Source organism: Thermobia domestica, chromosome 1, assembly GCF_964235325.1.
Source record: "Thermobia domestica chromosome 1, izTheDome1.hap1.1, whole genome shotgun sequence".
Lineage (NCBI taxonomy): Eukaryota > Metazoa > Arthropoda > Insecta > Zygentoma > Lepismatidae > Thermobia > Thermobia domestica.
The window spans coordinates 270,441,578-270,466,828 of NC_137454.1; the positions used below are offsets into that span (position 1 = coordinate 270,441,578).

At 36.1% G+C, this 25,251-nt stretch overlaps 1 protein-coding gene across 1 annotated transcript in view; it reads right to left on the minus strand.

Moving 5' to 3' along the window:
- The window catches only part of LOC145661049 (vesicular acetylcholine transporter-like), a 2,637,391-nt gene that overhangs the window by 1,916,303 nt on the left and 695,837 nt on the right, over window positions 1-25,251 (minus strand). The window contains exon 3 of the mRNA XM_081726491.1: window positions 24,530-24,727. Coding sequence (XP_081582617.1) covers window positions 24,530-24,727 — 198 coding nt within the window. The remainder of the gene's footprint in view (window positions 1-24,529; window positions 24,728-25,251) is intronic.

The following is a 25,251-nucleotide window of genomic DNA, read 5'->3' on the forward strand; positions in this document are numbered from 1 at the left end:
TCAACTTTCTCTCTCTGTATACATACAGTATATATATATACATACATATAATGCCCGAACGTGTTACTGCGAATAATATTAAGTGTTCTTCCTTTTGACTCTTTTATATAGAATTCATCTCAGCACGAACTCTCAAACGAAATTCGAACATGTAGTATGGTTATCTTACAAGTTAAGTACGGGAGAGAGCACTCGTCTGCAGAGAAACTAAGCATGCCATTTGAAGGACCAATTCATACTGATGGCAACAAGCTAATAAAGTTCTTGTACGGTTGAGAACTGCTCGAGAAATTTAACTTGGAATTTTATATGAAAAAATGACTATATGTGCATTTAAACGCGTTAAATGCAACATGATAAGCAACGAATATTGACAAACGAATTGAAATCTATAGGAGGTAACAAAAAAACTGTTTTGCAATAACTAACGGGTTTGTTAGTTAAAATTAGTCATTATAGCTACTGTTGACAATAATGATAGGTTAGGGATGAAAATTAATCAATGTTGTTCTTCTGTTCTATGAAGAAATGACGCAGGCAAGAAATGACTTCCTTGCACCATGAACATTTTATATGTGCAATTGCGTGGCACCCGTTAAGAGAACAGTTCGCATAACCGAAGTGGAAAGCAAACTCGACAGGTGATTCAAAAGGTCTTAATTGTTTTTGGTTACCTGTCTTGTGGAACGCAAACTGAAACAATCCAATGTACCGCGGTGATCGGAACTGATTCATTAGCATGGTCACGAACTTCATTTGATTGTTTCATTGGTACGTCATAACGTCCGAACTAAGAAGTTTCATACTATGTACAAATTTCCTGCCATAATCTTTGATTGGTCGGAATCCAAACACATCAAATTGTTGTACAAAGCGTTAGCAGTTCTTTGGTATAGTCTCAATCATTATATCTTTGGCACCCGTCATCCAACTTTCAATGGACAATTTGTCTGTGAATGGACCCCAGAGATCCAGCAGTAGCAACTTCAAACCATCAGGTCGCTACGAGGAGCATTCGTGCATTTAACATTGAATTTCTCGAAAAGTTCTCAACCGTACGCGAGTTTTATTAGCCCGTTGCAAGCAGCATGAGTTGGTCTTTCAAATGGAATGCTTAGTTTCTCTGCAGGCACTATCACGAACTTCCCTGATAGTAAACCAATCCCACCTCTTTTTCTTTCTTTTCTAGAACAACATCTAGAAACGTTAAAGGGCATATTTATTCACCTAAATTGCTGTCGCTAACTTGAAGGGATTCCAAAATAAGGATATCACATATTGTAGAGAATTTTTCTTGTGACTCTGGTCAACAGGCAGGTTCTCTCTGCTACTCGAGTGCATGTAGTGTTCCAGTTCATGCGTTAAAATAGTACTGTAGCTGCGTGATAGTCTTATTCCAATATTTACATTTATTGCCACGATTACAGCAACAACTATCACTCACATAAATTATTATACATTAAAAGCACATTTCTCTTACAACTGCGATCCGGTACTAAACTTAAGAATTTCACAAACTAGTAAATTTTGGTGGCACACATACGAATAAAGGTTTATTAAACGGGACGCAAGGATCACTGACGCATGTGGAATTGCTATCTGCTTTCCAGATGCTTTTCCCTGAAGGAGAAAAAGTGCTCAAAAGCACAATGCTTAGCTGTGATGCAGGGAGTCTTTCTTTGAGGAAGATTCCACGGAACCAGTTTATCTTCTTTCTCTTCTTTTTGTATATGTTTGCTTCAGGTTCAGTGAAGTTTCAACATTCAACAGACAATTAACGGAAAATTAGGGGGACCAATTTGTTTCTTAACCAATGACAATGGTGACACTCAGGCCTGTAACTTGAAGTGCCCTTTCGGAGGAGTATTCCGAACGATATGCTTGCCATTGCAAGGTGTATATTGAATAGTAATCGGTAAGCATAAATTCCCATTAGCCAAGGATTACCATATTACTGAGACCATTAATTTTTAAAGTCTTTATTTATTTTTTTAACTTTAAAATTCTGTTCATAATCTTAAAGCCGTCTCGTTTTAAACGGCAAATTCCTTCAACCTTAGTCCAGGCTCTCTCTGGTTCTAAAATACGGCGACGCCAAATACCAGGTTACTTTTAATACATCAAGGTCTTATATCACATCGACTTGAGTATACTATTCACGTCACTTTGTTTTTTCTGTTCAGTTGTTTCGTTTTGGAAATAAAAGTGAACACAATTTTCATTTTCACTAAGAGTAAGATGTCCTTCTCAGCGCAGACAGAGGGTACTTTTCAAGACATAGAGTGTATCACATACACACACGTAGTATATATATATAAATTTAGACAGTATTGAATGTTGAAATATGTAATAAATTCCGTCATTTCATTCAAACACACTGTAATATTTCCTATAACTTTGGTTAAATAAGCAAATTCTCTTCTTAAAGGAGAAAGTTTAACGCATACTACCTATACACGTGATTTCTGGTTCAATCCTTGGTGGAGGACACAGCCTTGGAAAGAAGGGAGCAATACCTCAGGTCACATTGCTATATTAAATTCACTGTTTTCATATTTTCGGAGTTGTGTGAACTAGTGATGATTTTAAGGGACGGCCTGGGGAGGAAATTCTATTGCTCTCCGAAAGCTACGAAATTTTCCTAGGTGATTATCCCCGATCATGCTCAACGTGTGTTATCAGTATTTTATCAGTACAGTCACGAAAGGAAGTATTCTTCAGTTGACAAAATTTACTTTCCTAATAACTCAACAATAAATTAATCTATTACAGTACCGACTTTGGCAAGTTGTCAAGTTATAACTATTCTGAGGATAACAACAAGAAGATCCAAATTAATTCATTTGTTCCCGAGTTATTGGCAAAAGAAAATTTGTCAACTGTCAAATACTTTCTTTTCCCTGTGTACTATTTTCACCCCCTCTCCATATGAGATGGTGGTTTAATCTATGAGTTCGTACTACTGCTGACAAGAGGGTGTGTGCACAGTCGCGCAAGCATAGTGCGTCCGTCACATTCTCGGTAAGCTACATAGTCGAATCTCAAGAAACTTTCCAGTTGTAATAAAAATTGTAAACTAATCCCCTGTTTCTTCTCAACCTCTTTTTTGCCTTCCTAGGTGAAATACAACGCTGAAGTTCGTGTCTAATTATTTTAAGTAATAATTTCAAATACCGAATTTCATGCCTCCAACGCTGTGAGATTAGACATCTTACTATAATAATTGTAATCTCCGAATCTTTTTTTCCTTGCTAACCATTTCCTTACCTCCTATAGGTAAAATATCAGAAACATTAAACCGAGTTAAATTATTTTAAATGATGAGTTCACATAACAAAATTTCATGTTTCTAACCTTCACAGTTTCGGAGATAGGAACATTTTAATATAATAATTGCCACCCATATTAATTCCTTCCACGTCGAATTTTCAAAAATTCTTCCTATCTTTATGGAGATTTGGTATGAAAGTATTGAACCAGAGTATGTATCTCTCTAAGTTTGCTTGGTCCTTCTCATTCCCTCTTATAGGTATGAAAATGCTTAAAAAAATAAAAAGGAAAATAAAATAAAAATTTACGTAACCAATACTTTGTATCACGTGCTAGGTTATTGGCCTAATTTATCTTCTACGACGAGACTTTATCGTATAATGTGGTTATGCGGTTGAGTTAGAGCCAAAGTTCTAAATAGGCTAAGCAGGCTTGAGCCTAGAGCGGCAAAGTATTGGGGCGACCGCCCCAATAAATATTTTTACTATTACTGAAAACAAAATAACATATTTTTATTTTGTCTAATGACATCTGATTCTAATTTTTTAATAACATTTTCATCCATGTCATAAAAGATGTATATTTTTTCAATTAATTGAATGGAGGAGGTAACAGACTATTGGTATGATTTAGTGTTCATACTTTGAGATGCAGTGTATTATGAAATTCATAGGATTAAGAAGGTTTCAATATCTAAATTCTGCTTCTGATTTCAGTAAATAGCTTAATTTTGCTTTGACCAAATCCGGGATACCACCTACTGAAGAATCGCAATACTTCTGCTCGCAGCAGCAATTCACCATATGTTATTAATGTATTAATATTATATTATATTATATTATATTACTGTCGGAGGGTTACGATTGTTCTGCAGAAGGTATCTCAAGCCTTTATTTTGTCTCTGAGCTTTTGTTTAATTTCATACTAGTTTGTGAACTGAATTTTTCTCTATTAGTGCTGATCACAGAGCACGAACATGTTTTTATTATTATTATTTTTATTGTTTCCGAAGGACAAAGACGGGAGCTACGTCGCTCAATTAATAATGTCGGAAAGGAAAATTAAAAGTTTGATGTTTGATATTTTCCCGCTCAACTTAAATAACTAATTCAAACCAGAAGTAATAAGGAAGTACCTCTCTTCCTGTAAATTTTATAACACAAGTCCCTGAAGGTTAAATTACTGTGGAATATTAACAAAGATAAATCAGGGTAACGTAGATAATGGCTTTTATTTCGAAGATGGAAAACATAAAACATGTAGCTCGTAATTTTCTTTAGATTCTTGGATTTTGTTCACGATAGTCAACAAAACATTAAAATTTATCTTACCACAATAATGTTCACGACAATAGAGATTTTTTATATTGAATTGAAACTCAGTGATTGTTTAGTGATACGGCTTACATTCCAAAGAAAAGGTTATTTTGGTCTTAGTATAATTGAAAAATGTCACGCTGTTACGATGTGTAAATATATTCGTAGTTTTCGATATCACAAAATTGGTTAGGTTATTCCTAGTTTACAAGTAAATTTTGTCATGTTTCATTTTCAATATTTAAGTAGCTATAATAAAATGTAGAAGTTTAGGTTTATATTTTATTAGGTTAGGTTTGCCGAATAATTCGTCTGGTATTATAGCGACTGGCATATGCTGGAATTTAACATCTGCCTAATTATCCAAACGCCAAGATTTACTACAGGAAAGTTTCTACTTATTATATTTTTAAAGGACTGTGCAAAGCAAAGCAATTTTGCGTAGAAACCTTTGCGCCCTCCTATTTTCCTTCTCTATTATCACACCATCCGTAGGAGAATAGACTATATTTCAATCCTTTATGTTGTCTCTGAGCTCTTGATTAATTTCATACTGATTTGTGAACTGATTTTTTCTGTATCAGTTCTCGTCACAGTGTAGAGCACGAACATGTTTCTTTTTCATTGTTTCCGAAGGACAAAGACGAAGGCTGTGCAGTGTCGGACGGCCCATGGGCCAATGCATCCTCTTCATTGAATGGTTTACGCTCCCTTTCAGCAACGACTTTTGGGTCGAAGATAGTAAAGTGCCACTTGATTGTTTTTCTGAACATTAAATCCACAAAGATCAAGTATCCTATCTCTCCGATTGTATCATATTCACAGTAGCGTAGCTAGAATTTTTTTCAGGGTTGGGGGGGGGGCAATGAAGGCCCCAAGAAAATTTTGAGGGGACCATCTCTAATGAATGAAACATTTTATTTACATAATTACACACACACACACATATATATATGCGTGTGTGTGTGTGTGTGTGTGTGTGTTCAAGGTGGTGAATGTTTTCATCTTTGTTGTTCAGGATTTTACTCTTTTACGCTGAAAATGTAAGAATTTACTATTTCAAACAACTAGGATACATTAATACAATTGATTTCTAATACAAGTAGTTATTTAACCACTGCCTTTAAAATATGTGTGGTTGGTTGATTTGAGTGGAAGCAGAGAAATACATTTTTACAGCTCAAGAAAATAACATACGTTCATGCCTCTACTTAAAAGAGGATCTTTCTATTCTTGTGGGCAGCAACAAATTTATCAACAACTTTTTCAAGATCTAACATTTAGCAATTTTCTTCAATATAAATTAAACTAAGTCTTTCAACCTATCATCAGTCATTGAATTGCTTATATGTATTTATGTTTTCAAACATCAGAATGGCCTTTCAAATGTAGCATTAGAAACTGATATAGTGACAGAGATAATATCTAGCTTGTAGGTTTCTAGGAATGCGTTTTTGAGGACGCAAAGAGCAACGAAATTCATCGAAAAATCAACTTTGGTTTTCTCTCGTCTTCATACAACTGAATTGTGTTTGGGAGGATTTTGAGTTGACATTTGAATATATCCAGATCACTTCCATAATGCTGAGCCATATGCTCCACAATGTTGTAATTTAGAAAGTTTTCACCTTTCGGATGAGTAGTGATTGCTCTAATGATGTTGCTACATGATCCAAAGCGTTTTTCCATCTCAGTGATTGCCTTATCAATAATAGGCAGAAAAATGTCTCTAGAATATTATCTTTAGAAACTTTGGTGCCCAGGGCAAATTTTGCGATTACATCTACATCTATACCAATAAACACACATATTAGTTTGCTGGTGCGCGGGGCAACTGCCCCGGTTTCAGCATCGTGTCTTGATCTGTCCGTAGTTCAATTATTTTTGGTTACTTTCACCCTTGATCTCTAAAACTGAGTAATCTTTATTAAAAACTGAGTGCCTTTATTAAAATGATCAAGTGAGCACTCTTTTGAAGCAAAAAAGGAAATGTGTTTTCCTTTCCCTAATATCAAACAGTGTTAGAACAAACATTTCAATCGAGACAGCTTACAGCAAAAGAAATATACGTGGCCTTTTTCTTTCGTTTGTTTGTTTACCTTCACTAGGTTTTAGAATTTGACGTGAATTCAAATACACAAACATTTCACATAAACACTGGCCAAAGCTCATGAGTAGAACATCAGCTTAAGCGGATAAATATTTCAACTGTGGAGATTACCAGGAATCCTCCTCGGTGTCACAAGGGAAATTTTTATGGCCCTATTCACTCATTTCCCTTATTTCTATCCTCTGAGTCTCGGGTGTTTCAAAGCCTTAAAATAAATTCAAATGTAGTTGAAATAACGCTACTATCCTGTAGTCGATGCTAAATTAATATTCTAGATCTTGAGATTAGATTTGAAGGAGGGGCCCTACAATGTAATTTTCTCAGAAATGCTTAATGCTTAATTTTCTCAGAAATGCATATTTTGACGAAGAATAAGTATAAATCTGCGACAAAATTTGGTATTCACTGACTGAACTTACTGAATGGAATATCTGTGGGCCAGTCGCACAAACTCCTGATATATCTCTGATTACTAAACATCAAGTAACAGGATGATACAACCTGGTCATGGGAATAACTACCACTTTTACTGCCGCGAACAAGTTGTATCATCTCGGTATCTTTGTGGTTAGTAATTAGAAGATTGTAGCACTTGCTCTGTGATAAATTTCGGAATTTCTGTAGTAGTAGCAGTTTTGGGATTAAGTTACAGTTAAAATCATTTAAAAGAAAATACTTCTGAACGATTTATTTAGAAAGAATCAGTGATTATTGTTACCCTTTTCCCCCAGGCTTTAGTTAGTAGTATAGGTTCACTAAGCGCTGACTTCGTTTTCCTTGGATACCGCCAGTATCGCTTATTAACATCGCAGCACAAGGTTTCTACTTAGTTGTCACGGCCTAGAGCGTTAGGCAACTAGACGTACTGGAGACAGGACCAGAAGATAGTTGAGATAGAACCAGTATCAATAGCATATAGTAGGCGTTGGTAGTATTCAGTATCTTAATTTTCTCGAACCCGCAGAGAATGACAAAGATAATAAAAACTTTCGATCTCTTCTTTTACTGTATATTAAACAAGACGACTCGATATTATTTGATAATAATAATAATGATAATACCAAATTATTTAATGGATGCTATGTATTTGTTCTATGTCGCCAGAATCGATGGAAATTAATTACTTAGTGTACGAAGACTTCTTTCGTCCAACACGAGTGTAATGTTTTACTGCAGTGCATGTTATTTGTAAGTAAGCATCTCTTATTTTAGTATGACTTTTGACATCGAAACGAATGAGAATACCGACTGATTTTGCCTTTTTTCTGCTTTTTGTCGATAACAAAGAAGATAGCCATATAAAGAACAAAGGTTAAAAGAAACGTTCAGATGGTGAGATCAATGCATGCACCTTAGAGATTTTAACGAATTAGATCTTGCTGCACTACAAAGAAAAACGAGCCTGGAGATTTCTTTTCGGAACGCAGACTATTGCAACATACGGCATTCTGCAGTTGGTAACTCTGTTGTCGAGAGATATTTCGGTAGTAGTTTCACTTGTGGCTACTATCAACGTTTGTCTATCTATAGCAGTATCAACCTGTATGGGGGGCCACTCGGGGGAGGGCAATATTATCAGCAAGGGAGCCTGGCCTCCCAGGCCGTCCCTTGCTCCGCCACTGCATATTCAACTATTCAATTTGTATTTCAGGCCCAAGTTTGTATATTTTTATATATTTGATTCTATAGCGATGTTCTACAAATCTTAAGTTAGTAGCACTGTCATCATGGCTAAATCAGAAATATTATTTTAAACATTTCTTTTCAAACATGGTACGGTATCTGTGATTCGACAAATCTCCAACTCTGGTACCTTATTATGGGATAGCTATTACGTATTATTTCTTCGAAAGATTTAGTCACATTAGTCTGACAGTTGGCGAACATGATAAGTCAAACGTACATTTAGGATCTCTGAAAAAATATATTTTTTACAAACATGGTCATGCAATTAAGTGCATGTAATTTTTAAAGCAAATTGAGAAGTGAAGGCAGAAAGTTACGGAAAGAACAAAAGTGTTTTTATCGGTAATTAATGTGATTACATCAATAGAAAAAGAAGGCTTTGGTTTCCGAGGGAAAGAAGAGCGTGCGTACAGCTTAGATGATCCAGATGTGAACCATGGGAACTTTCAAGAAACTATTCTTCTTCTTAGTGATTACTTTCATACCCTGAGCAACGATCTGAAGAAAATTATTAAGCAAAACAAATCTTTTCATCAATCTAGAATAAAAGAGGTTGGGAAAACTGGTATATCTTTGTTACCTGAAGTAAACAAGAATCGAGAAATGTTCACAAAAGTGAGTACCAACCTTTGACAGTACATTTCCTTTTTTCGACGTTGTTCGCACATGGGTAATATGCATATTCACTATTTTTCAGTCGCTATATCTTCGTTATCTGAGATAGTGAGCAAAAGTTCAAAAATGAGTTCTATCTTTTGATATAAAATTGACATTTTACACATTAAGACAATTGGCATACGCACTATTTTCCTGTGGCTATATCTTCATTGTCCGAAGTGAACAATGCTCGGTAGATTATGCAGAATGCATACTATTTATTTAAAATAATAAACCACTTGGTAGGCATTTTATGAACTTAGGCAGATGTGATAGCCCTATTTTTAAGAAACATTATCTCTTTTCTGAGATGCACAAAGCACTAGTTTTAAGAAACATTATCTGTTTTCTGAAATGCACAAAGATCTAAAAATGGTGCACAAAACTTCACAAAATGAGTACTAATATTTTATATAACCAACCACAGTCTTAGTTGTCGCTGTACGCACTCTACGACGTATGAAATATATTCAAGGCCATGTATCTCTGTTATTTAAAGAGCACAAAACTCGGTGAGTGCTGCAGAAAATTGAACAAAACAAATGAAAATTATTGATTTAATTATTGCCTTAAACAATGCTATGCGGACTCCAGTCTGTAGCATACTCACTAGTCTCCAGTGGTTACATTTGTACTATCTAGCATGCACGAAATTCAAAAGATGACGACAAATCTCCAAAGTATGAGTACTTACATTTGAAGTAATAATTTCCTTTCCTCAGGTAATTGACTCACGCTCTGTTTTTTAAGTGTCATAACTAACTGAATTGCAGAAAACTCGCGTGGCGTGGCAGCCTCTATGAAATGAGTACTAACATTTGACATTACAATAGATTTTGTTGGTATTGTGTGCACTCGGGCTATATGCATATGTAGTACTTCACACAATCTATTCCTATGTAATCTCAGGTGGACAAAACTCAGGAGATGCTTATTAAAGCTCCACAATGTCAGTACTAACATTTAAAGGGTACACGGAAAGAGGGCCTCATTGCAATTTTTGCGAAAAAGCCGATTAAGACACCACGTATTGGTACTAGTTTCTAACCCTAAATGCACTTCGAATCTTGTGACAAAAGCGACTCGTTGCAGAGAAACTTACACAAGAAAAACACCCATACAAGGAAAGAAGCCGCCTATCAATATTTTAAATTGCTTCTCCTGAAAGAAATATAAAATGTCGATTAGCCCCTTCTTTCCATTTACCCTTCATTTGAGATAACTATTGCATTTCGCGATATGATACAAACACGGGCAATGGGCAAACGCTATTTTACTGGTCATATATCTGTATGTGAAGTGCAGAAACTTCAAAAGTCCTTCCTTTGCTCTTCAGCCAAATTGGGTAATGTCAGGGGTTGATCAATTTAAAAGGTGTGTTCCAATGAGTGAGAAGCAAAAAATTTAGCGTCCTCCGTGTCCGAAAAGTTATGTTTCGTGATCTTCGTCCCGCCGTATGTCTTGCTTGTCTTCTAAACGACTAAAATGTATGCAGGATGCTGTTGACTTTTAGTATAATGAATCTCAAAATTATAATCTGCTAACAATATCTTGTAGCGAGTGAATGTTCCTACCTTGTCGGGCTGCGTGTTCAATGAAGATAGGCATTTAGCGTCTATGGATAACTTGAATTCTCTATTCAGTAGAAAATATAGAAATTTTCTAAGGACTATATTAATGCATATAATTCTTTCTGCCATGTTGAGGCCCGTCGCTCAGTTTTGGTGAAACGACGACTACAATAGGAAACAACACGTTCCTGGTTAAATTTAGTGTTATAACATGTTAAAATTCCGCCTGCAGAGACTGAAGAAGCATCTGAGTACACTCGGATTTCTAACGATGAATCGAAATGAAACAAAGATGGGGCCATTTAAATTTTGAATTCTTTTCCGAAAGAGCTTGAAATGGTTCCACTTTCTCCGTAAAATTTTTGATGTGCACTCTCAGATAAGAGCAAAGTCCAAGAAAACTCTTTAAGACACTTTTAGAGGTTGGCTTCTTAAAGTTCCGTATTTTATTGCCAATCTTGGGAGAAATTTTGATCTCTTTGATACTAACTGTAAATCTTAATACATGCAATTCTTAATATAATAGCTTGGTCTTGCTGGGGCTAGCTCTAAAATCGTGTTTTCTTAGTGTTTTAAAGAGTAATTCCAGATCTGATAATTACTGTCTCCAATTTTTGCTTCCTATAATGAGGTCATCTGCAAATGCAGTAACACGAGGTGGTAAACCCTCTAAAAGCATGCGTACTGCTATAGGCAGCCCACCAGCCGATGTAGAATGACCTATAACGCGGCGATTAAATTGATGCGCCTTCCTAGTCTGATTAAGTTCAAAAGTCATGTAATTTTGGCTTTTAGGGTGCAATAATAACTGAAAATAGGTAGACTTTATGTCGATAGTGAGATGCAAGATGTGCCTGTAAGTACATGTAAAACGTCTTCCGTAGACTGAAATGGTATGCTTAAATATTTTGTAAACGTATTGTATGCCTGTAGATTCAAAACCAGGCGAAATTCTGAAGTGTTTGGTTTGCGAACCATGAGAAGTTGCTACGAAAACGAGCTGTCACTAGTCTCTTTAATGCAGGAATGCAAAACACCACTCGCCTACTCGCCCGGGGTGAGTGGTTCATTAGTGAGGGCGAGTATTTAATATCATACCGAAGGTAAGTAAGTGATTTCTATGGTAAGATGTGGGCTAGTGGCTTATTCCTTGGGCGAGTAAAATTTCGTTGCTTATTTGCATCCCTGCTTTAATGATATCAGCTTCTAAAAGCTGTTTAAATTGCAGATAAACTTGCGGCCTTACTGCCAAAGGAATAGGACGTAACCCTGGTGGAAATAAGCTCCTTTGTTAATTCTTATTTTATGTACATAACCACGAAAGTAACCTATGCCTGTTGGTGAATGTGAGAAAGCATGCCTGTATTTAAAAAGTAGATTATGTACAGCCTTTCTCTGTTCATCCGATAAGTCCGGGTTTATGTCAAGTAATTTATTTTCAAAAAGTGATTTGGTTTTGTGAAGCGTATCCTTAATTTTTTTGTTCAGATCTATAGAAAGTTTGTAAAGTCTGTAAGTAAAGTCTGTAGTTTGTATTTATCCAATAAAGTTTCTAGTGTAGAGACAATTAAATACTCAGTATTCAATTTTCGATTCTTGACATTAATGGGTAAAAAGAAATTTGTCCTTGCTGGTATAGTAACGTTGCGAGTAGTAAATACATCAGTCGACTTATACTTTTATATTGAATGAATTGCACTTGCTGATAATTGTTCTTGAGTGGCCGTGGTTTCTTGCATACTGGCAATATATTGCTTTGCAAGTCAATTTTGGTCTGTAAACGATTTAGAATATCTTCTCCAAATAGAGACAAGAACTCTCCGTGTTGTAAACTACGGAAGTACTGAGAGAATGTTGTTGAGCCAATTCTGAATTTAATTAAAGCTATATACCGCAAATTTACGATAGAATTCTCAATTCCTTGCAGATTAGTGTTAAAGGGAATCAATTCTGCATTTGGTGGAATCATCAATTTTGGCCACAGACTCAATGAACTTGCTTGTCAATTATTACAGGATATTTTTCTTTGTTAATTATTACATTAATTAACAATTTATGTTCTTGATTTAACAATTTAAAGTTCTCAATCTTCTCGGTTACTGGAGCCAGAGTCATTGAATGTTTGTTAGAACTAGTACTTGCGGCTGCTTGTTGTTCCTTTACTTCCTGTCTTTCGGCCCTCAGAAGATGTTTTTGAGAAAAATTGTCCTGGGGCCCCCTATACGTTTCCCTGCTTATCATTCCTATAACATGTGCTAGAAGAATATCCTTGTTTATAGCACGTACCCCAAATTATGACTATCTTTAGTTTATTTGTATTATAATCATTTTTATTATTACTTTTAGAATTGTTTATCTCCCGATTCTTATGTTCGTTATGATTGCCATTATTCATATTTCTTGACTTGTAATTATTACCGCCGCCTCGTAAATTTTTGCCATAGCATTGTAGTAGCCATAGCATTTTGGGCTACTACAAGAGATGATTCGTCCATTTGATTAGCTAGTTTACTAGTCTAATGAATTATTGGTGCTCAATGTACCAGATGTGCTAGGTAAAGGGGGTAGGGTGGGAGTTGCGTATTACCAACTTGGGAGGGAGGATTTGAAGGTAACTGAGTTGGTGAGGTAGCCTGTAGCTGTAGTGCTGAAAGTACAGGAAATACTGGGGCAGGTTGTTGGTATTGATGCCAATTAGGTGTCGGATTACATAACGAATAAGTTGGTTGTTGATGGTGTTTGGGGAAGGAAGCGCTAGCCACTGTCGAATAATTTAAACTGCTGACTGTTGGAATTTGATCGCAAAGCGAATAGATTGCTTGCTGTAACTCTACATAATCACGTTTTTCATTAGGTCATGCGCCTTTTCCAAGTAATCTAAGTGTGACTGTGTAGCTTGAAGTGTCGTTAATGTTTCAAATACGATTTTTCTTTTAAAAAATTCCTTTAATCCTAATGATAAATAATTTATTTTCTGTTACCCGGTGGCCTGAGACATAACTTGTCGGATAATTCTTAATTTTTTAAAGAAGTATGCATCAATTGGTTCGTTTTCGCCCTGTGAACCTGAAAGATTTCAAATTCAGCCCTATATGCAGGATATTTTGGCCTACTCAAGTCGACTAATCTAGCGTTTAATTGTTCATAATTGAGTGAATCCAATTGGTTCTGTGCTTTTAACTGCAACACTAAATCAAGAGCCATGTCCTGAAGGTACATAGGTAACAGTTCTTTCTTTTTCTCTGCATTCCAAGAAGGTAATAGCGCAAGATGGTCAAATAGCATAACAAATCTGTTAGGGTGCTCAGTAATGTGTCTCGAGTATTTAGTAAGGTGTGGTATATTGAAAGAAGAGCGAGAATTCTGTTCCAGGTGTGCGCCGTCTTGTGGAAAAGTGTTTCTCCTGACCTAGTATGATGCATGCACTTAAATCAAGTCAAGTTCGTGTCACAAATTTCACAGAGAAGAAAATCACATGCCTATGAGAAAAGAGTTCACTTCCTGTTAATAAAAGTACTGTCGGTAGGGGAGTATTCAGATCAAAACTGAGCCGATCAAAGGCTCGACCATGTAAAACTCTGTCCCATATAGGTTGTAGGTAGAGCGTTAATAAAAAAAGCATCCGGAATCGACTGTCACTACCGGCTTTTATTATAAAAATTTTACTATAAAACTTATTTTACAAAAATACTATACAGATAATTTCTCTAAGTTTGCAGAGTTAGATATAGGTTGTCTTTGACCGAGGCTGCAGATAAGATCTCTACAGAGCCTCGAAGAAGGCTAAGTAGGGTGGCGTTAGAGACCCAAAGCTCCGATGCAAGCAGTGGGTTGATTAGGTGGCTACAGAGCCCTGAAGCAGGCTAAGCGGTTGAGGTTAGGATTCCCGACAGAGCCCCGAAGCAGGCGATGCCAGGAGATAGGAAGAGCGTAGTCCCGAAGCAGACTAGAGGCCTGAACTTATGTTACTCTTAATATTCCAATGCAAACAATAGGAGGGGCACCAGAGAACTGGTACAGATTTGCAGTCGTCCATCCAATTTATAGAGATCCTCGTGTGGTGTTGGCGCTGCTGCTCCGTTGTCATTTTCTGCTCCGTGAGAGGTGCAGAAGTCCATCGTCTGCAGATGATAGTGGATCCATCTGGTGTGTAGAATCCTCTTGCCAAACCGTGTGGTGGTGTTGTAAACATTAGCGTGAAGAGTTGTTTATACACAACACTACGGGGGACATTACAACATATACAACATATACAATATATATATATATATATATGCTAATTTTGCGCTGCGTATACCACCAGCCAAGGCAATTATTATCTTAAATATTAATACCTATTTTGTGCAACTTTCATGCTGTAAATTACTGCATACGCTTTCCGTCCGAGTGGGTTTAGTGGTAAGAAAGAACTTCTATGACAAAATTAGTACTCTTTTTTTCTAATTTTGTGAATCATATTTCGAGATGTATGTGTCTCGGTTAACAGAGATATAGCGACTGAAAAATAATGTATATGCCTATTTTGCTAGAGTGTACAATGCGGAAAAAGTCTATTTTAAAGTCCAATGTTAGTACTCACTTCATGGACCTTTATGCACAACTTGCGAGTTTTGTGAACCTTACCCCTCTATCGGGGGCCGCGGTGTCTCAGTAGTAAATTTTGCATCTCTGGTGTATGGGTCCTTGGTTCAATCCCAGCTCACGCCAAGGGACCTTTGTGATGGACAAACACCGTGTGCGTGGGTTTTCTCGCCTTCTGTTTCCTCCGACTTTCTTCAATCTACCATTCAATTATTTCTCATCATCAAGGTTTCCTTTAGCCTAGGCAGTATAATAGCGAGATGTAAAACTTAGATATTTTATTTTCATTAGCCCCCTTTCATACACAGCCACTGAATTGCCCACTCCTTGTGCAACATTGCTTTGAATTGAAGGTTACATATCAAGCAACTGCAGTGCTTCCAGTAAAACAGTTGCAGCCACCGTCTGCTCTAACGCAACCGCCTGGAGCAACTCTCAGTATTCGCTACTCGTGAAGAAGCATTGTCTTAAATGAAAGCTTTCGCACAGGCCGCCACCGCACAAGTTTCCAATATATCTCTTTTAAACAATAATAATAAATTCAGTTGGATTACTGATCAAAGACGAAAAATGGACAATTGTTTATTTTACCTCACTTTACATCATACAATCGAGTTCTCGACTGTCTTAAAACAACTATAGGTATCATCCCTGTGATGAACACATAACACATCAGGAACAGAATGTTGCTTGCTTCTTTATATTACTACCATATACCAAATTACCTTTATAATCCTGATCTTTCTTCAACGTGAAACGTGCCCACAGGAGTTAACTAGTCGTCTGTTCCCAGCCATCTCTACTTGCCAAATGAAACATTTCCAGACGTAAATTTATTTTATGTTATTATTATTATTATTATAAATTCCGCGGTGGTTTAGTGGTAGAGCGTTCACCTCTGGTGTGTGTGGTCCCTAGTTCGATTCTCGCTCACGCCAAGTGAATTTTATGGTGGACAAACACGGTATGCGTGAGGTTTCACATTATCACCGTCTCCGTTAGTCTACACGGCATAGTCGTGGAACGTAAAACTGAAAGATTACATTATTATTATTATTATTATTATTATTATTATTATTATTATTATTATTATTATTATTATTATTATTACTTAACCACTAAGGAAAAAAGTAAAAGGGAAAATTTGTTGTTGACGAAACAAAATATACGATTAGATTCCTCGTGGTTAGAACTTAGCTGCCTGTGCAGGAGACCATGTTTGATTCCCGGTCGTAGGTACTAAGGGTTTGAAAATGAAATTGAAATGAAATATTTTATGTCCCATGGTTACGCCGGCTGGGCTAAAGGAGACAATGATGATAAGAAATGAATGAAACGGTGAAATGATGAAAGTGGGAGGAAACGGAAGAAGCCCGAGATAACCCACACGCACGGTCTTTGATCACCGCAAAGCTTGCTTGGCGCGAGCTGGGATCGGACAAAGAACCCCATGTATCAGAGGAGAACGCTCTAGCACCGAGCCGCCGCGGTCCCGCACTGTGTTTTGAATGAAAGTCACAGATCTACGTCTAATATAGGCTAGTAGGCTAGGTGCAATAGATTACTACACATTTCTTGTGCCCTAGGAATCCCGTCCTACTACTGAGAAGATACGTAAGTAGTAAAAATAAAGGACATAGAAACAGAAAAGCATCATGTGTGCCATTAGTTCCTTGGTTTATATTTTCGTCCATACTAGTGGCCAAGTCAGTGGGCACCCCGATTGCTATGTATGAAAGGGTTGTTACATAATTAAGAAAAAGTCCCTTGAAATAATGAATATGCTAATTGCTCAAGTGTGTACAATGCCCAAAGGCAATTGTTATGTCAAATATTAGTACTCACTTTGTCAAGTTTAGTGCACCAACTTGCGAGTTTTGTGCATCTCGGGAACAAATCGAATCCGACTTGGTACGGAGCTAACTTCACACTGCCCTAAATCTTCCTTACTCATCCCATGTTCTGGGTATAAGACAATTTCAAAAACATGCTGCACATATAAACACAAACTGAGCGATAAATACTGGCTTAGGTTAGAATCCAATCTGAGTTAGGGGGGGAGGGGTAGTGTGAAGTTAGCACATGCAATTGTTAATTAAGCACAAATTCTAAATTTTACGGCACAAGTTAGCACAAATGAAGCACTAATTCGTTATAGTATTCGCAATCTTTTATCAAGGGGTACGGAGCGAACTCCACGCACCAAAAATTGACATATGTTTGAATCAAATCCGGCTTGCTGTGGTAGTTTCCAGTTACCAAGTTGAAGCTGATTTCCTTTCTGTCTTAACTAGCTGACGGATAAAACAGGAAAATGCTTTTTCTTCCTTAGTTTTGGAGTTGTAACAAGCTAATATCTAGCCTACTTCTATGTTTGATACATTGCTTTAAGTTGGAATCTCTAAAGCTGAACGAAAATGATATAATGATATAATAACATCAAATTTAAGCTTTTTCAAGCGTTTGTCCTCATTTATATTTAGCATTCTCGTCCTAGAGTAATTGAATCAGCTCTATTTTTTCCTTCAAATTTTTGTTGGGCCTCTTAAATAGGAACTTAAATCTAGAAAACATTTTAAAGTTGATTCAATAGTAGGTTACTTGAAGTGCCTTCGTAGGTTTCTTGAAGCGCCTTATCTTCTTTTATATCCTTAGAGAAATTTTGATGTTTTCCTGAAACCTTGAAACCAGGCACGTCTAGTCCGCTATACAACAGGTGCATTTTCTCTGGGCTAGTTCAAAAATAATGTTTTGTTTGTTTTTGAAAGAGTAGTTCTAAATCTAGGATGTGTTTCTTCCAATTTCTAGACCTAATTATTCTATTTTAACAAAAGAGACACTGACCAAAGCTAAAGACCCACTTTATTTAAATTATAAGTTGTAACTGTTTCGGATATCTAGCATATCCTTCTTCAGACACTATCTAAATCAATGAAGATACAGACATATATATAATTTAATTTTAATTTAAATAAAGTGGGTTTTAAACTTTGGTCAGTGTCTCTTTTGTTAAAACAATCAATCCAAACCCATGAATAGTCTTACTATCGAAGTGACTCCAAGACTGAAAAGGATTATATACATATGGAAAGATAGGAGAAGAAGGGAGATAGTGAAAATACAGCAAATATGGTTCCTGAAAACGTGTTTGGAAGAAGAAGTAACACCAAGAGGTCTCAGGATTATGGAGAAAGGAGTGGAGCACACATCACTGAAATTTAAGAAACTACTAAAAAAGGCCGAAAAAGAACTAGTGTGGAGTGTAATTAGAAGAAATAAAGAAGAAGAACGAAGGAGTAGAGAGACTACAGAGAGAATAAGAAGTGAAATTGCAGACGGACTGACAGTGTTTGTAGGAGAAGTGGTTATGAAGAATTTGGAGAAGTGGGAGATAAGTTTTGAAGAAAAAGTGAAAGAGGGACTGATGAAGAAAGGGAAAAACTTAGGATGGCGTTGAGAAAAAAGCAAAGAAAGAGAAAAAATGAGATTAGTGGTCTTGGGAGACGTGAGAATAACGCAAGAGGAGGAAGAGCAGTAGCGGTAGTGAAGAACAGCATGAAGAAAATGAGTAAAGTTAACTTGAAGAAGGAAGAAAAAAAGGGTCTTATGATGTTGAGAAGTAGGAAGGACATAGTAATAGAACTGGCGGACAAAGATGGAGCAGTGGTAGTTATGGAGAAAGAATGGTACAAGAAGAAACTGGAAGATTTATGTGACAATACATATGAGGTTATATGGGATAAGGACATGAAGCAAGAGGATCTATTGAAGAAAGTAATGAAAAAGGGAAGAGGTTTCAAGAAATGGATAAATATACAAGGAAGAATACCAAGAATGAAGGGTTTCCCAAAATTACACAAGAAAGAGGTGAAGCTTAGACCAGTACTAGACTGTAGAGGAAACCACTGGGAGCCACTAGAGAAGGAGTTGAAGGAGATTTGTGAAAGCATAAGAGAAGGACAAGAATCGTGCAGAGTGAAGAACACAGAAGAAGCCAAGGAATTGTTCAGAAGAGTGGATCTTATTGGAGGCAGAAAACTTATGTTTATTCTTGATGTTAAGGCTATGTTCCCGAGCCTTAGTAGAGAAGCAATAATAAGTGTCATAGAGGAAGAAATAGGTAGTAAAAGTATAAAAGGATGGACAAAAGAGAAAGTAGTTAAGGCTTTGAAGTTAATATGGGAAAACAGTTATTGTATAATCGGTGAGAAAGTGGTAAAAATAAGAAAAGGAATTAGTATAGGTTCGAGGCTGAGCCCAGTACTGGCAGAAATAATTATGAACAAATGGAAGAAAAAGGTGAAAGAAGAAGGGTGTAAGAACTTGATCATATTTTGTAGGTATATGGATGACTGTCTAGGCTTGTGGAAAGGGACTAGGAGACAATTAGAGAACTTCAAAGATAGTGTCGAAGATAAAGAAAAAGGCATAAGCTTGGAAATGGAGTTGGAAGAAAATGGAAGAATAAACTTTTTAAACATGGCCATAATAAAACAAGGAGAAGGGCTGGTTACGAGGGGTACCAGAAAGAGTGCTCGGCGGGAGTGTACTGCCATGAGAGGAGCGACGTGGATACGAGTACAAAGAGAAATTTCATAACAAATATGATAAGAAGAATAGAAATTATGGAGGACGAAGAGGAAGGAAGGAGAGCATACAGAAATTCTACAGACAGCTAGAGAAGAACGGTTACAGCGAGAAAGAGTTAGAGAAGGAAGAAGAACGCAGGAAGAGGAAGAGATGGAGAAAGAAGAATGAAGAGGATGAGAGTGGAAAATGGCATGGCATAGAAAGTATGGGAGAGAAACGGAGAAACTGAAGAATTTATTGAAAAAAGGAGGGGTCAGAACTTATAGAAAGAGTGGAGAAACTTTGTCAAGATCAATAAAGAAGAACAATAGAAAAGGAACTAAAAAGATTAATGAAGAGGAAGAAGGGGTCATCTACAGGGTATGGTGTGGGGACTGCGATATGTCATATATAGGAGAGACAGGAAAAAGAATGAAAGAAAGGATAAAACAACATGAAGATGATGTTAGGAGGAAGAAAGATACCAATGCCATATACAAACATGTTAAGGAGACGAATCATTGAATTAATGGGATAAGACGGAAGTATTGGAGATGGAGAAAAGAATGATAATAAGGAAGTGGAAAGAAGCGGATTGGATAAAGAGTGTAGGAAGAGATAAACTGATGAACTGGACAGGGGGCTTACCAATTAATGAATTATGGCAAGAAAGTTTCAATAGCATAGAGAAAAAAAATTTTAAAAAAATAAAATAAAAAAGGCCCTTATAAGAACCAAAAATGAAGGAACGTGATTAATTGGAAAGTGAACACGAAGACTTATAGGATTGGCTGAAGGCCTCAGTAAATAAGGAAAAGAAGAAAAAATAAATAAAAATAAAAAAGTACAACAATGACTATATATATATGTCTGTTAAAAGAATTTGAACTTTTTTATAACAATGACTATATATATAACGGTTAAAGAATTTAAACTTTGTTATAACAACATTTATATATATGTCTGTATTTTCATTAATTTAGATAGTGTCTGAAGAAGGATATGCTAGATATCCGAAACAGTTACAAATTATAATTTAAATAAAGTGGGTTTTAAGCTTTGGTCAGTGTCTCTTTTGTTAAAACAATCAATCCAAAGCCATGAATAGTTTTACTAATTATTCTAGATGAGGTAACACGTACTGGCATTACTTCTAACAGCATGCAGGTAGCGATGGAAAGAGCTTGCGCCGATATTTTATGACCCATAACATGACGTAAAAGTTGGTATGATTTTTCTAGAATGATTAACTTTGAATGTCATTTATTATGGCTGTTAGAATGAAGAAACATTTGGAAATAACTTTGTGAGATACAGATTAAACTGACAAGTGGTCCCCTTTAACATCTTCAGTTTATTGAAAAGGAATACTGTATTTTCCGTAAATGAGTTACACTTTTGGATGTGTAATACTAGACTAAAGTGTGTACTGTTTTTTATTCTTCTTCATCACAATAATAAGCTAGAAAATATCTTTCAGCCTGAATAATACTCGCATCTTATAATTTTTGATTTGCATGTACATCTGCGAGTGACGTAGATGGTGATATTTCATGGAAATTGTCTGCCTCATCAATTCGTATTTTATGGGTGAAGACCCTAAAATATCTGATGTTCTCAGGAGAATCGGTAAATACATCTCCATATTGATATAATAAATTATGAACAGTAGTTTTCTGGTTCTCTGGCAAATCCGGATTGATATCAAAAAGCTTAATAACAAATACTCATTTGTAGTCTATTTTGAATTTTCTGGTCTGCCCTAAATGACGTTTGGTTGTTGACTTCCATCACTTTTTCTGGAAGATCGTAACTTCTTGTAGTTCGTTCTTTATATAAGCTATTGGTGAATTTTAGCCAGTTATTGGACGTGACGAAGGATTGGAAATCGAGAAAGTAAGGTTGACTGGCATTGCTTCGAGACCATTACTGTCCAGTAAATTTTACAATGTTACAATGAAAATGTATCCCATTTGTTTTGCTTTTTAATATTGACAGAAAGGGAAAATGTATTCTCGCCCGTATGGTGATTTTGCGAGTTTTAAATACGTCTGCCGAGACGTGCTGACGCATCGAATGAATAGTCTTAACAGATACTTCCTTTGATTTTGTGTCTTCAATAAGAAAATCTGGAGCCTGAGCTTCTTCGATACAAAGTGTATTCATTTGATAAGTCAACTTTGGACTGGACGCGTTTGAGGATGTCTTCGCCAAATGAAGGCAAAAGTCACCATGTTCCAGAATTCGGAATTAGTGGGAAAAGATTGCACTCCTAATTTCAAATTTAATTAAGGCTATGTAAGACCTGTATAAATGTATTAAGGCTTAACAGTTGAATTCTCGATTCCTCTAATATTAGAGAGAAAGATATCAATTCTGTATTTGGTGGTAAAACTTGCTTTGACTACAGAGAAAGACTCAAGCCTGTGTCAATAACTATTGGAAATGTTGAAGTAATAATCCGTACATTAATACATAATTTATGTTCTTGCGTATTTAAATTTGACTATACCCTTCGTTCATTTAGAGATGCATCACTGAGGAGTGAAGTATGAATTTCTGATGTATTTCTGCTGTTGTCCAAGGATGCCGTACTAAGTGTTTACCTTTTTAATGTGTAGTGGCCTGCAGAACGGTATATGTGTCCTGGAGCTCAGTTTTGCGTTTTCCGTTTATTGTTCTGAAAACAGGTACTGGATTCGTGGCCTTTCTTCAAGTATGTCCCACACTCTGATATCGTTTCTGGTTTGGATTGTTTGAATTATTATTATTATTATCATTATTATTATTATTATTATTATTATTATTATTATTATTATTATTATTATTATTATTATTATTATTATTATTATTATTATTATTATTATTATTGTCTTCCTCTATCATTTCTTCCATTATTTCCTCTTCCTTGATGGTTATTGGTTAAGCTCTACCTGTTTCTTTTAAATGAGGAATCCTGATAGTATTTTGAGCCACTAATAGAGAAAGCAATCTGATGGGCAAAACTTGCTAATATATGCCGTGCTATTTATTGGAGATCGCCTAGAATTGACAAAGGTGAGAGAGGTTGTGACGACATATACTGTTCGGGGGACAGGTTCGTGTTTGGAGAAGTACCCTGTAGTGGGGTTGCGTAAGGAATAGAAGATCGATTATATACGTTATAATTTGTTTGCTGTATAAATGTTAAGTAAAGAGGAACTAACCATTATAGATGCTTGCAGGGCACTAATAGTTGAAGTGTTAGAATTTTCTTCGTGAAGGGAATAAATAGCTTGTAATAACTAAGCATTTCCTGTTCTACATGAGATCCTGCGCGGTCTTCAACGCATAGATATGTTTTTATATTGCTTGTGCAGTTTCAAAAGATTCTAAGGTTATTTTTTGAATGAAATTTTTCTTCAAGCTGAATGACAAGTAGTGAATTTTCTGATCTTCTGTTCCTTGAGGCATTACTTGTCTAATTATTTTTAATTTCCGTTAAAATGTGCGTCATCGAGCTCATCTTGTAACTGTATTTGAAAAATTTCAAACTCCATTCTATAGGCTGGTAATTAGGTCCAATACGATTCTAACAATATGCGGGAACCGTCGAGGTTCTCATAACATCCCCAGAGTATTTAGTTACGTGAGGGATGTTAAAAGATGCTGTAGAACCGTGTTTAGTTATATTTGTTATACTGTCTGTAAAAGTGTTTCTGCCAGATCTAGTTTGAGGCTTAAAAGTGTTAACAGCTAAAGAAAAAGAAACACTAGTACAGTTTATTCACGTACGTAGAACCTTGAAACTTCAGTGCACGGTTAATAAAAATAGCGTCCGGTAGGGGACTATTTAGTTCAATCGGTTTAGACCTAGTACGCGCTTCTATCATGTAAAGTTCTGCAAGGTAGAGCAAAAATACCAAATTATACTTGAGAATCGTTTTTTGACACTACCAAGTTTTATTACAAAATCTTTCCTTTTTATAAACAATGCGCTACGAAAATCGCTGTGATGTAAAAGTCCTCTGAAGGAAGAAAGGCTTTGGGTTAGGTTCCTCTCAAAGCTTCAGGCAAGCTGGGGAAGGGAATTTAACCAGTCAAAGACTGATGTCCGTAGTGATGGTTCTTTCAGTTTTATAGCTGCTTCATTGTACCGGTGACACTGTCACTATTCACCTTAACGATTGTCCCTGTCGTTTATAGCCATGATGTTGATGTTTCAGTTGTCTGCCTCTGTAGTATTTCGTACTTGGAACGCACGTGTTTGTTGTTTGTAAACAAACATGTGTTGATTGTTTGTAAACGGATCCATTTGTAGGATATGACAACATATATAAAACTATATCTGGAATATGTCTCAAGCAGCATCAATTGAACTTGGTACATATATGAGTGAAAATCTAAAAACAATGCTCTGGGTATGAGACACCCTTAGCACGAATAGGGATGGGATGACAGGTGTTCACATATAAAAATACCAAACCAAACCAAAATGACCATACCAAACCAAAACACCTAACCTCACCAATATTACCAATAGTAATATGGAATCCGTAGTTTCCGGAGTTGCTTAGATAAATAGTGATTATCAAGATGTCATTTAGGTCAAGATTCAGCCTCTATTGTCATGAGAATGAGAAGGGATGTAAAATAAAATGTCTAAAATTACTGAGAGTAGCGTCGAACCTATAGCTTTCAGGTTTCATTGTTAAGAAAAGGAATAAAATTTAATAGCAAGCTACGTATTAATATGTTTATTGTTACGATTTACTATTTTCCTTACTAACCCAATTGTCCAGCTCTTCTCTTCTCTCCAATAGTTTATCTTGCAATTTGGCGCCAATTCCCCCTGAAGCTCCGAATGATTTTACAATTGCCTTTGTCCTTTCGTATTGCACTTCACTTACTATTGGTTTAATTGCCGTCAGGTACCTCTCCAGCGTCTGATCAAGAGGAGGAACTGGGAGCTTCGGGAAAACGATATCCTGAAATTAGAACAAAAACTTAATCAAAACATGAATATTTTATAATTAGAGCAGTGTATTTTCTATTTGGAAATTACCTACAAGGATTACACACAGACTATGTGTGATTTCAATTGTTCAGAATGAACATCATCTAAAGCAGTATAAATAAGCGGGAAAAACGGTGAGCGCATCCATAACCATATTTCAATTGAGAAAAAAGTACCAAGAACGGTGGAACTGAAGTATTTTGGCATATTGCTATTGGACTTGGAAAAGGGACGATTCTTAGAGAAAACACTTAAGAAAATTATTAATTAATACATTTATTAAAGTACGCTGAACTTTCGTTAATTTCTGGGGTGTAAACACAATAATTGTAAAATGTTTGCTGCCATCAAAGCAGCAAATGTAAGTCTTGTGGAAACACTATTGTCATTATTGAAATCACCGTAAATTTTGCCTTAAAATTCAGACAATACAATTTTTCGGACAGAAATAAATTTTCATTTTCTAATTAATTTTAATCAGTAGGTTCTCTTCAA